Genomic DNA, 13,673 nt, shown 5'->3' with positions numbered 1-13,673 from the left:
AGGCAGGCAGAGCTAGTGAATTGTCACTGTTCTGTCTCATCACATCAAAGGTTTAGAATGCCTGGTTAAGGCGGAAAGAATCCAGCCTCGGCACAGCTCAGAAACAGATACGCACTGACTCTTTGTTCTGTTCCTTTACTTACGCGTAGTTTCAGTACCCCGGAGGCCCTCGCTGGCAGAAGTAATGTATATGGCGAAAACAGCTATCTGGTATTCAGTTATAGACATCAGGTTTTTCAGCACTGCCGTTGAAACACTGCCATGCACAACCACCTGTAGGACGAGACAGACCGAATCAAATTCATACCAAATCAGGCTTTTTCCTTTGCTTGGAAATGAACCTTAACACGCGTCCAGGAGAAAGAGAAATGACTGGTGAAAGGAGAATGCCAGTTGATTAGCAGCCACTAAAGATTTCCACCTTCCCCCCCAAAGAGTCCTCTACTCATGCCCTGCCCAAAATAGAGGCATCCCATAACCATAGCTGCCAAGTTATCCCTTTTTTACAGGGATTTTCCCTTATGCTGAATAGGCTTCCTCGCGAGAAAAGGGAAAACTTGGCAGCTATGCATAACCCACAAGTGTCCCAGAAAAAAACGGGGCATCCTGTTTTCTAATGCGAGAGCATGGCAGCCATTTTAGGTGCCAAAGTCTCACCCCCCCCCCCAAAAAGCCATGAAATCTAACGGATTGATTGGGCCAAAAGCAGATCAATTGGGCCTGCTTGTAGGCTTCCTGCAGGCACCTTGAGTGGCCACAGGATGTTTGATTACATAGAAGGATGTCTTGGCCAACTCCATCATTTTCTGAGGTGGTGAATTCCATCTCCCCCCCCCCTCTCTCTCTCTCTCTCACACACACACACACACACACATTCAGATGATTAAGCGCATGAGCATTCATTGCAACATTACCTCCTCTGGCTGTCCTCCTCTTGTGGGGTAGTAGACAACTCTGTATTTCTCCACTTTGCCTGGCGCATGAGTCCAGCTCACACGGAACCCCCTGGCTGTCACCTCGGATGTGACCAAATCTGTAGGAGCCCCCAGAGTGGCTACCAAAGTTCCTAAGTTTTAGGCAATTAAAAACAATCATTTTAACTACGTGAAATGGAATACGGGTTACTCGTTGTGCTCTGTCATAAGTTTCCTCATTTACCTTTGATTTCTTTTTCCTGTTCTTCAACTCTTGAGCACACGGTCTTGGTAAGACCTTCCACAATGGAGTTCATGAAGCTGAAATCAGCAACGTTGTAGACGTGAGTGCTGTCTGGTTCAGAGGCGATTTCCTTCAGTTCGTTTTCGTCAGCATTCTTTACACCTAGCATTGGAAGAAACGCCACAAGTTGCAAGCCTCAACTCAGTGAGAGTTCTCACATTCACACTCCAGATTCCCAGCCACCACCCAAAATTCCCACACCTGGTTGGCCACTGTGAGAATGGAATGCCGAACAAGCCTGTTCCAAGGAGAGAAAACACTTTCCAAAGCTAATCAATAAGACAAGAATACATACCAATAGCAAACAATTCAATGCCAGCGTCTCTCAGGTTTTTGGCAGGCGGGATGACATCATCTTGGGATTTCCCATCTGTGATCAATATACCGATTTTGGGGACCCCGGGTCTTGCACCTGCTTCAGGCTTAAAGTTGTTTTCCAAAATAAAAGTTAAGGCGAGGCCTGTTTGAAAAGGGAGAGAGAGGAAAGCCTTACCCAAATTGACCATATATAGAAAGTTAAAAGCTTCTGGCTGATTGTTACATGGATTGATAGCAAATAGTCCAGAATAGCTGGCTCATGTTTCCTCAGTGGGAGCTAATGGTTAATAGATAGCTGGGAGTGTCAGTGTGTTTAAATGAGATGCTGGAAAAGATGGTACCCTCCCTCTAAGGCAGGGGTGGGAAGATTCAGTTCCTATGTTGTGCGGATGCCTGATTATCGGCTTCCAAAGCAACTACTCTATTCCGAACTTGAAAATGGAAAGCATAATGCTGGTGGTCAACAAAAGATGTTCAAAGATGCTCTCAAGGTAAATCTTAAAAAAATGCAGTATAAGCACAGAAAATTGGGAAGCACTGTCCTGTGAGTGCTCCAGTTGGAAAACAGCCTTTACCAAAGGTGTCATGGGTTTTGAAGACACTCGAGCTCAGGACGAAAAGGAGAAATGTGCTAAGAGGAAGGCACGCTTGGCGAACCCTCACCGTGATCAACTCCCACTTGGAAACCTATGTCCCCACTGTGGAAGGATGTGTGGATCCAGAATTGGCCTCCATAGTCACTTATGGACTCACTGTTAAAACCGTGTTCATGGAAAACAATCTGACTCGGCTGCAAGTGATCGCTAAAGAAGAAGAAGATGATGCTTGGAGGAACAGTTGGGCACAGATTTTTTTAATAAATGCACCAATCTGCTGATAAAAACAAATGAAGCAGGACCTGTAAATTGGGGTGTGTGTGTGTATGTGTTACTTCAAAACCATAGAGTTATATTGAGTCAGATGATCATTGCTCCATCTAGCACAGTATTGTCTTTTGCACTGACCAGCAGTGACTCTCAAGAGTTTCAGGCAGGAGCTTTCCAAGTCTCACTTGGAGATACTAGGGATTAAACCTGGGACTACAGTGGAACCTCGGTTTATGAACACCTCGGTTTATGAATTTTCGGTTTACGAACGCCGCGGACCCATCTGGAACGGATTAATTCACTTTCCATTACTTTCCATGGGAAAGTTCGCTTCAGTTTATGAACGCTTCAGTTTATGAACAGACTTCCGGAACCAATTACACCCATGCTTTGGGTTAAGTACGCTTCAGGTTGAGTACTCCGCGGACCCGTCTGGAACGGATTAATCCACTTTACATTACTTTCAATGGGAAAGTTCGCTTCAGTTTATGAACGCTTCAGTTTAAGTACTCCGCGGACTGTCTGGAACAGATTAATCCACTTTACATTACTTTCAATGGGAAAGTTCGCTTCAGTTTATGAACGCTTCAGTTTATGAACAGACTTCCAGAACCAATTGTGTTCATAAACTGAGGTACCACTGTATATGCATGCATTATTATTATTATTGATTTATTGATTTCATTCATGAATTGCTTCTTATGATGCATTAGTAAGCAATCTCTTTCATTCACTCTCTCTCTCTCTCACACACACAGCCTAAAAATAGTTCCCACAATGGCATATATGACACAATTAAAACAAACTTAATTGTATTAAAACAATTTCAGATCCAATACAGAGACCGATTAGCATGCAAAGCACATGCTCTACTACTAACTCCTCAGCGACCTTCCCAAAAACAACAGGGATGTTGAAGAGTGACAAATTAAATTAAATCAAGGATTTGGGAAAGGAATAATTTGATGAATATGTATCCAAATGCTGTACACCGGCGGGTGGGGGTGGGGCCTTTGGTATGTTCTGTCAGTGGGAGTGTGAAGCTGGGATTCCATATGACTAATTGGAAGTCTGAGGCTCTTAAGCCTGGTATTGTGAATAATCATTACTCATGGGAAAGACTGGATCCTGTTCAGGGCTGAACCATGGATTGCAGTTACTCAAGGGAAATCCTTTAAGTCTCCTCTTTCAGCTTACTAAGATTCTAAAGCTAACAGATATTACTCAGTATCCTTTTAGATGGGCTGCAGTCACCCTGAGCCAAACCAAACCAATCTGGGATGCAACCTGGTGCTCCAAATCTCCTGACATAATGCTATTGTTTAGCAGCTTTAGCATATTGACATAATGCTAAAGTTTAGCAGCTAAACCATGGTTTAGACTATGCAAGAATCTCGTGCTCAATATTCTCGTCTCTTCCTCTGGCACTTAGCAGAGTGGGGGAATGGAACCATCTAAGTCCTGGATATTTTTATTTTGTTTCGACTACGGCAGACCAACACGTCTACCCACAGTTTGTAAGTTTTGAGCAAGGAACTGTGGTTTGTTTAAACCGCACGTGTGGGTGTGCAACATTTTCTCTTGAGGGTTGCATTCCTTTGAATGTAGCCTATCAGGGGCTACATGCAGGTGGTTTGTGAGAAAAAAGGCCAAAGTGGGTGGTGCTAACCCTGTTCTCCTTTGCTTGCTCCCAGTTCAGTGGGCTGCAGGGGATGTCAGAGGTTAGAACTGATCGTCTCATCGAAAGAGGGCTGTTGAACTTTAAGTTGAGGGTCACAAGCTGCCCGCCCCTGGTTTAAGCCATCGTTTAAACTAACCACAGTGGTTTGGATGCAATGATGAACTGTGGTTAGTTTAAACAAGAAAGCAGATGCTTCCAACCCCCTCCTTTGAGGTGAACACAGGGCACTGTGTCGTATGCAAGCCTACAGGAAAGGGGCCTTTTAACCAACATGTTCTGTACAACTCCCAACACAATGCTGCTGGCGAAAATAAATAACACATCAATTCAGTAAATTAAGCAGGGACCAACATTTCAAAAGATGCACCCTTCAAAATTGAAATAATATAACTAATTTGCATCAGCTTGAATAGTTGGGTTGATAAACATCCTTCCCTATCTCCTTCAATGTAGTGTAGTCTTTATTATTATTATTAACCTAATGATACCACTTACGGTAGAATGATTTAGAGTTTGGCACATGAATTCCTGCACATACTGCAGACAAAAAAAAAAACCCCTGCCTTTCACTGACCTTATAACCAAACTACAGCAAGAACACAGACCCATTTTTACTCCTCATGCAAAAGAATGAATAGGATAACAGATCAATAGGATAACTGGGGAGCTCTGCACATTATTGAAGTGCATAAAACCATACTTGTTACCTGTTAAGGTGTTCCCACCCTTGTATGGTAGGTTACGCACTGCTTCCAAAACAGCATCTTTTGTGCTATAGGCATTCAGATGCCATTCTATCCGTGGGTCGCCGCTGTATTGTGCAAGGCCTGGGGAAGAAAGGAAAGCACATCATCCCATAAGGTTTGCTTACAATACTAACAAAATACCCATCATTATGTTGGGCGATATGCATTTGGAGAGGGTTTGTATATGGCAAGGCTTAATTTGTATAGCGAGGTTTGGGCACCATTCTCTCTGTTCGGATAATTGAAATTCCATATAATGGAGCATTCCAATTGTGGGACCTGCGTGTATAATGTTCTCACCAATTATTTCAGTGTCCATTTGAAGGCCACCATATTTTTGCTAATTGCATGCAAATAACAAAAATGCAGGCAAACTGTAGATACAAAGAACTAGATACTCAAGTCACAAGGGGCTGAGTCCCCCCCCCAAAAAAAACCCCTACATTTTGAAATATTACCTATTCTTGTTTTTTCAGATCCCACATTGAAGGCAGAAACCAGATTCTCCAGGAAAAGACGCACAAGCCGGAAGTTGAACCTGCCAATACTCCAGGAACCATCCACTAAGATCACTATGTCTGCGACGGCTGGAGTTTTGCATTTAAATTGGTTTTCTGTCAATTACAAAACAGCAAACGAAAGAGCTTACTCCATGAAAATTTCCCAGCAGAGGTTTTTCCCCTACTCCTCCTCCTTTAAATATAATATATATATCTAATACTTCTGTAAACACATAACAGAGTTCTTGACTCCAAGGAGGGCTTGCAGAAATTCTCTGCATTGCCAAGAACCTGTTGGGGAGAAAACAGCAACAATTCATTCAGCAGCTGCATTTTCGTAGGAGCAGCCTTCTTGTTAGTCTAATGGCCTTGTTATATTAATGGGCAAGTAAGTCTCTTGCAGGTGACAAAGGAATTGCCCTTCTGTTTGACCCAAGGGCCTTGAAACCCCAGTTTATAATACTGAGCCTCAAGTTAGCTGAGAATGCAAAGATTTCTAACAAATAGAGGCGAGTGGATGGATCTGAAAGGAAAAGCAGACGAGAGGGACACCTGCCAGGTGCCTGTTAAGAAAACAACAGAAGTAAAATCAGAATAAAATACATGCACAGTTGGTCAAATGCAATAAAAGAGCAGAGAGTCAGCAACAGCAGTTGAAAGGTCAAGACATATGCAGCCCTAGGACACTTAATAAAAACTATTAGCACCTTATCTCCAAAATGCAGCACTGTCAACACAGCATTAATATTGCTGGCATTATTATGAAAACAGTAAAAGCAATCTGATGTGCAGAAGGGCTTTGGAAATGGAGGCAATAGCCTCCAGTCTTTATCACAATTCATCTGATTATTATTTTTAAGCAACCATGATAGATAACAATGGATGACACAGAAGAGGTAATTGTTTAAAGCATATGTGTTTTATCTGTAAAGCATTAGTTTAATAATGAATGACTTAATGTCACTTTATTTATGATTTCCTTTTTTCTTTATTAAGATTTAACTGTATCGGTGTATGATATTTATTTATGTTTCTCTTTTTCGTTTTTCTTTTCTTTTCCTCTTTTCTCCTTTTTTTGTAACCTTTCTCCATTTCTTTTCTCTTTTTCAAGTTTGTAAGTTTTGATTTGTACGTATTTGCAATAAAAAAAGAGATAACAACAATGCAAGCACATAAAAGCTAATGCAAATACACAAACATGTTGCAATGAAAATGATTTTGTTATAGACACTTACAGCACGCAATAGGTTAAATATAGTACAATAACCGGATCAGCTTGCAAGTGTGCAATTGCAGTTAGGGTATACAACAGGGGATAATCTGATGCAAGAAAAGTAAACATGATCTCGTTTTCACAATTCTAGCGGACGCATGCTACGATGGAAGAAAAGGGAAGAATTAATCAATACCAGAAGTGTGACTGTGAGACTCAAGTGAAACTCATAGGAAAGGTTCATGACACCATTCTAAAGATATTAATTTCAGTAGGGATCAGAGTGACTGGAGTGGAGCCGATGATCAAGGTTTACACCCTAAGCAGCTTTTAAAAATGTGTACATTTTCTTCATTTATTTTTATTGCATACGACAATACGACATACTGTAACATACGGCAAACACACAAGACGTAACATTCACATAAACAGTGGACCTTGTTGTCAGGGGGACTCCTTACAGGGACCCTCCCCCTGTCATCCTGACCAGCACTTCGCCTAGTGACAGCACTAGCAGCGGGTCAGGAGGAGGGAATGAGGAATGGAGCGGGGTGGAGAGAGGGCTCTCAGACGCGTCAGAGCCAAGGCACTGACCCAGCTGACCAGAGAGGGAAGGGCAGCACAGCGAGGTGCCGGAGCCTCTGCAACGCTCCAGCCAGAGGACGGGAGAAGGAACGCAGCCCTTTCTGGCGCCCTAATTGAGGTGCGCGTCCACACGCAGGGCTAGGGGGAGGCGCTTTGGGGTGCCCAGGCTTTTATGCTGGCCGAAGAGCCGGAAGCAGCCATTTCCGGGTTCTGAATCGGACTAGGCAGTCATGTTTTCTGCTATCTCTGCCCTGTAAATAATATGGACAACAAAACTGAAAGATAGAGTGAACTGAAGTGTCTTTACTCGAGAGTAGCTGCAACAATCCCCTGACACTTGCCATAGGATTGCCCCCAAATCAAATGCATTGAATGGTACTTTAATCGAATTGAATTACCCCACCAGTAAGAAATGGGACCAGGTTAAGCTAAAATACTTGCTTCCACCTATGTATTCCAACTCAAGTAATTAGGAGCAAAATGGTTTAGATCTAATTGCTCAGTTTCAAGAGTGCTGTGGATTGAAGCATTAAATCCTTCATGTTCCCATTACACATTTTTAAAGTAGGCTGACTTTGGAGCCCACTCATTCTTAGCTCAAAATTATCTGCTTCTTAAGATAGTTACAATTGGTGTGGTGTGTGAAGCTATTACAATTATGCAGAAGAAATAAATTCAGCTTGGTTACATAAATCATTTTGCAAAATGACAGCAGCTGAGGAAATTTACAACTGCGTTCCTCACAATATTTTATTTCAAAATTATCAGAACAAAGCAAGCCATTATTAAATCCCACAAGATTTATATTAACATCCGAGCATTAGCGACTTTCTCCCATATCATATTGCGCTTCCACAGAAGTCTGGAACATCTATAATTCTTTGCAGTTGGAATGAACTTGTTCAAAGCTTTTATTCATAAAACTGCTACTTCCGCATACCCACTAAGTTTATATATTTGATTTTCTCCTAGCATTTCACTTGAATTTATCATCAGGTGTTGAAAGATCCTAAAATGGAATGACAACAGTGAGATATTAAAAACTGCAGATATATATATAATCACTGTGCTAACGAGACAACAGAGAAAATATCTTCATCAGAAGCATTTGTTTTTGTTTGTTTGAACACCTACAAAAATGCACTTTCTGACATTTTAAAGTCAATCCCACTTAAGCCAAGCCACGTAAAATCTTTTTTTAAAAAATCCATGATCAAACAGTAAAACGGTAGTACAACAATCACAAACTGGTGATGCGGTAAGCAGAAACAAAAATCTGGCAAATGGAGCTACTCAATCGGAATGTGTCAAATGATTAACACAAGCTGACCCACAAAAAGGTTGATATCAATACTGCACAAATGACCCCATGGCATGCTATCTACAGCATGTTCTACCTGGAGCTCTTGATACAAGTGATTGCTTGAGTGCACTAGCCCCCTGTTATTGCATTCCTACCTGGAAACCTTTCTAATAAGAGATAGCAGGGATGGAACCTGCAACCTCCTTGACAGGAGGGAGCCAGCAGTAAATCACACTGAGCAAGTTCAAATTCATTCTTTATTAGCAAAAACAGGATCTGCACAGGAGTGTCAGGCCTGATGAGCAAAGCAACTCATCTCCAGTAGGTCTTGCCCCCATGAAGCAATTGCTGAGACTGAAGGTTCCTGCCTCCAACAGTCGTCTAAGTCCCCTCCTCTCCAGGGTTTCCCCAAAGCAGTCAGAGATTGCACCTGCACAAAGATAACTTCTTTGCCCTTTTCATCCATCTTCTGGTTCTGGGAGACAAAGGGGAGGGGAGCTTGTTGCAGCAGGCGGGGACGACGACCCCTGACTCTTCACCAGCCTGACCCATCTCTGCCTCTTGGCCTCCCTCCTCCCCTGCTTCAGCTTCTATCACTGATTCTGGACTTCTCTCTGCCACAGACTCTCCCAGCTCACTAAACCCTGTGGCCTCTTCAGCTTCCAACACCTCCTTCTCCCAGTCTTCTCCCTCTGACCACTCATCATCGTCCCACCACCAATCCCAGGTCTCTGAGCCTTCTTCCCTTGGGGGAAACCCAGCTGGTTCCTCCCACCATTCCTCTTGTGCCCAACCAATCCACAACACTCCTACAGGTAACCAGGGCTTTTTTCAGCCAGAACCCATCAGAACTCAGTTCCAGCACCTTTTAGGTGGGCACCATTGCCACTATAAGAGAACAAGGGAGGTGTTCACGGTGAGTTTCGGCACCTCTCTTTTTAGAAAAACAGCACTGCAGGTAACACAGCTAAAGTACTTTGGTCACTGGTTCCAAACCATAGCTGCCAAGTTCTCCCTTTTTTTTAAGGGAAATCCCCTTATGCTGAATAGGCTTCCTCGCGAGAAAAGGGAAAACTTGGCAGCTATGTTCCAAACACTTACAACACACTCTAATGCAGGTTTCCTCAAACTTGGCCCTCCATATGTTTTTTGCCTACAACTCCCATGATCCCTAGCTAGCAGGACCAGTGGTGTAGTAAAACAGCTTGAGGGCCGAGTTTGAGGAAGCCTGCTCTAATGCTAGGGTAAGAAACTTTCAGATGTTGTTGCAACTACTGTATAACTCCCATAATCTTTCCCACAATGCCATGATGACCATTGGCCATGCTGGCTGTGGTTGATGGGACTCGGAGTTCAGCAACATCTGGAGTACCCCAAGCGTTTCCATCCCTGCTCTGCAGGATGATGCCTTCATACTATGCCCATCCGCACTGTGGTGTGTGTTAATAAATGCTGGTCAGGGTATGACCAACCACAAATATAGCGGCTTGCTAAATATGTGATTTCTAGAGAAAGACGAGCAGGGCAATATTGGTTTTCTCTTTGCTGGCATGTAGATAACAGAAGGTTCCACTGTAAGATTTATGGTCTGGTTTTACTAATCATTCATTGATTGGCGCAATTGGCTGTAATTCAGTACCAAGCGCTGAATGGCTATCAACACAGCTTCCAAAAAGGAGTTACTGTATACAGTCCAGAGCAAAGTGTTGCTTCCCCCTCTTTGAAATTTATGGGCAATGCTTCGCCTAAAGATAGATGAAAAGAATCCCAAATATTTTTTGTAAAATGATATAAAAAATATCTATAGACTGAACTGATGCACGGTTGTTAACAGTCAGCATAGCAAAGAGGCCATTTTCTGAGGCTGTGGAGCTTCTACGTCCAACTAGTTTTCTTAGGCTGGATTCCAGCTCAAACTTGGGTCTTCAAAGCCCTTCATATTTCTTCTTTATAACACAGAAGGGCAGGGCAGGAGGTAGGTGCTTGAACTGTCCACATAACAGCCAATAAAATTCACTTGGGAGAAGAAGGCACAGTGCAACACAACTCCAATGCATTTCACCTCACCTCAAAATCTTGGACAAAGAGGTGCACTTTCACCTGGCTGCAAAATGAAAATAATGTTGAAGCATGACAGCTAAACAGAGCCTCCAGACTGAGGCAAGTTTTGTCTGAATTCCAGGCACCGTGGGCAAGGGCTATTGCTTCCATGTGGGGTTCTCAGAAGCAAGCTGGTTGGCCTTGGTTGGAAAAAGCATATGCAGCTAGGCAAATATTTAGTCTGATCCAGGAAAGATCTTCTTCTGGCCCTCTGCATGCTCTTCTGGCCCTCTGCATATTGCCCTCTGCATGCTCCTGGGCTACACCACCACTTTTCCATGAGGGGGCTCAGTCAAGAATGGAAGAGAAAGGAAGCCAGAAAGGACTGGCCTGCATCAGAAGCTTACCTTCCAAGTCCCGGACTGCAGAATCCCGGACCGGCAGCCGTGTGACACCGGAAGTTGCATCGACGTAACTTCCGGTGTCGCTTTGCCCTTCTATGGGCACCAAAAATGGCCGGCGGCGGCTTCAAAAGTCGCTTGTACGCATGTCAGGAAGTGCGTCGACGCAACTTCCGGTGTCGCTCCGCCCATCTATGGGCACAGAGTGGTGGTGGGAGAATGATGAGTGGTCAGAGGGATAAGAGGAGATGTCGGAAGATGAAGAGGTAACAGGGCTTGGTGAGTGGGGAGAGTCTGTGGCAGAGAGAAGTCAGGAATCAGAGGCAGAAACTGAACCAGGCAAGTTGGATGAGGGAGGCCATTTTAGGAGAAATGTGAAATAAAATACTATTTTTTGCAACTACATTTTTTAAAAATGCAAACCGATGCAGAAATGCAGCAAACTTAACCGAAGGCTAGAAAAAATGGGAAGCAGAAAACCTCCCTAAATGGCCAGATTTGTCCATCCCTCATACTAATGTACTTGTATCCTGTGCGTTTAATTGCATTTTACCATAAATCACCCCTAGCCATGATAAATTCCCGCTGCTCCAATTTGAGCTCATTGTTTTGTGGGCTGTATTTCAACTGAGTATGTGAGATGTCTCTTTTGGCAATAATCTAAAGCAAAAGCCTCCTTGGAACAAAAGCCACATCTGCCTCTTGCAAGCGGTGCAGCTTGTGTGATGATGTTTTTAATTAATGTTTCTCTTTCCCAGTTTTCTTATAAACGGCTGCGAATGTTTAACTAAAAGTTTAGACTGTATACTTACGGTAAGTTGCCAACACTAACTTTTCACAACCCTTGAACAACAACTGATAATCCTGAATTGATTTAAAGATCCAATAGGGAGTTTTGTTTGTTTCTAACATTAGGATTGCAAAAGGAATCAGTTCACACAAAAAAATCAACTTGATCAAAATTGAAATAAGATTAATCATCTTAACCTAGGTATTCCTTAAGTATTGGACTACAACTCCCGGTCAACACTTCTAGGAGAGGAGTGATAGGAAATCTGCCCCCAGGTGCACCAAAAACAGGTACAAAATGGACAGGGGTTGTAGAATTGTAGTGCTGGAGGGGACTCCAAGGGTCATCTAGTCCAACCCACTGAAATAATAAATATGTTCCTTTCCTCCAGTGGGGCATAATCACAGCTTTAACAATGAAAGCACATAGCAGCCTTAGGGGTGGGTTCTTTTCAGTAGGAAAATGATAGGGCAGGGGATTAACTCCCCTTTCCTCGTGTCCTGCAGTCCTGAACCAGAGTCACTTCTGGAACAAATTTATATTTGAAAGACAACTGTAAGCAATTAACACCACTAGCAGGGTTATCTAAAGATTTGTAAGATGAAACTGCTACCTATTCAGGTTGAATAATAAAATATTTTAGGTAAGAATATAACAAGAATAGGAAACGAAGTGAAATGTAAAGATGCAAAGTTTAATTTTGTAAACCATCAGACGGGAGGGAGAGAAGTCGTTAGGCTCAGTTGAACCAAAGAGATAAAATAAGAGGATATGATGCATTGTTTCTGTGCGCTGCTCTGGTTCGCCAGAAGCGGCTTAATCATGCTGGCCACATAACCCAGAAGCTGTCTGCGGACAAACGCCAGCTCCCTTGGCCAGTAAAGCAAGATGAGCGCCGCAACCCCAGAGTCATCCGTGACTGGACCTAATGGTAAGAGGGGTACCTTTACCTTTTAATGTGATTATATGTAAAACCAATAAAAACATTTTAAAAAGAACCGGAGTCACTTCCTGCCTCCCCCATTTTTTATCATTGCAACAAGAAAAGGGATCGGAGTTTCAGTTTTGCAAAAAAAAAAGTTGCAGATGCAGAATATCCACATCACACCTGGTTTGGTCTTTGATGGAGGCAGCAGCCATGAGAGCGGCATAGACTAGCACATGCTCCCTGGCTTTGTGCCTGCATCCTAACACAGCCCAGCACATTCTGCTTGCTCATGTAGCTTCCAGGGTTGAATAATGTTGGCTGGGAAAAGATGGGAGAAATTCTGGGCTGCAGCTGCTGATTAGACAGCAGCCACCAGCAAACTTTTTTTAAAAAAAGAAAAGCGTTTCTGAGCAGAAGCAGATTGAATGCCATGAGCCCTTGGAATTTTACCAGAGGTTTTCCTCGAGGTCCACATTCTTCTCTCCCTCCAGTTTTTACTAATGACTCCCACAGGGGTCAGCACAAGGATAACTCCTATTATATAGTTTTAACCCTTTGCCACCTAATATATATATATATATATATATATATATATATATATATATATATATATAATCTTCTCTTTCTCTTTGGCGATCACTCGTAGCTGAGTAAGATTGTCTTCCATGAACACGGTTTTAACAATGGGTCTGTAAGTGACTGTGGAGGCCAGTTCTGGATCCACACATCCTTCCACAGTGGGGACATTGGTTTCCAGGCGGGAGTTGATCACGGTGTGTATTTGCCAAGCGTGCCTTCCTCTTAGCATGTTTCTCCCTTGCGTCCTGAGATCGAGTTTCTTCAAAGCCCATGACACCTTTGGTAAAGGCTGTTCTCCAACTGGAGTGCTCACAAGCCAGTGTTTACCAGTTGTCAGTGTTTATACTACATTTGTAAAGATTTGCCTTGAGACAGTCTTTAAACCTCTTTTGTTGACCACCAGCATTACGCTTTCCATTTTAAAGTTCGGAATAGAGTAGTTGCTTTGGAAGACCATCATCAGGCATCCGCACAATATGACCAGTTCGACGAAGTTGACACTGAA

General features: G+C 43.0%; 1 protein-coding gene across 6 annotated transcripts in view; it reads right to left on the bottom strand.

Moving 5' to 3' along the window:
• Nucleotides 1-13,673, bottom strand: part of COL14A1 (collagen type XIV alpha 1 chain) — a 121,862-nt gene that overhangs the window by 72,798 nt on the left and 35,391 nt on the right. For all 6 annotated transcript variants that reach the window (XM_088675874.1, XM_060277650.2, XM_035126180.3 and 3 more), the window contains 6 exons: nt 5,288-5,443; nt 4,791-4,910; nt 1,514-1,678; nt 1,159-1,320; nt 915-1,066; nt 144-273 (listed from right to left, as the gene is read on the bottom strand). In XM_088675874.1, coding sequence (XP_088532000.1) covers nt 144-273; nt 915-1,066; nt 1,159-1,320; nt 1,514-1,678; nt 4,791-4,910; nt 5,288-5,443 — 885 coding nt within the window. The remainder of the gene's footprint in view (nt 1-143; nt 274-914; nt 1,067-1,158; nt 1,321-1,513; nt 1,679-4,790; nt 4,911-5,287; nt 5,444-13,673) is intronic.

Source organism: Zootoca vivipara, chromosome 8, assembly GCF_965207765.1.
Source record: "Zootoca vivipara chromosome 8, rZooViv2.hap1.1, whole genome shotgun sequence".
Lineage (NCBI taxonomy): Eukaryota > Metazoa > Chordata > Lepidosauria > Squamata > Lacertidae > Zootoca > Zootoca vivipara.
This window is presented reverse-complemented; position numbering and strand designations above follow the sequence as displayed.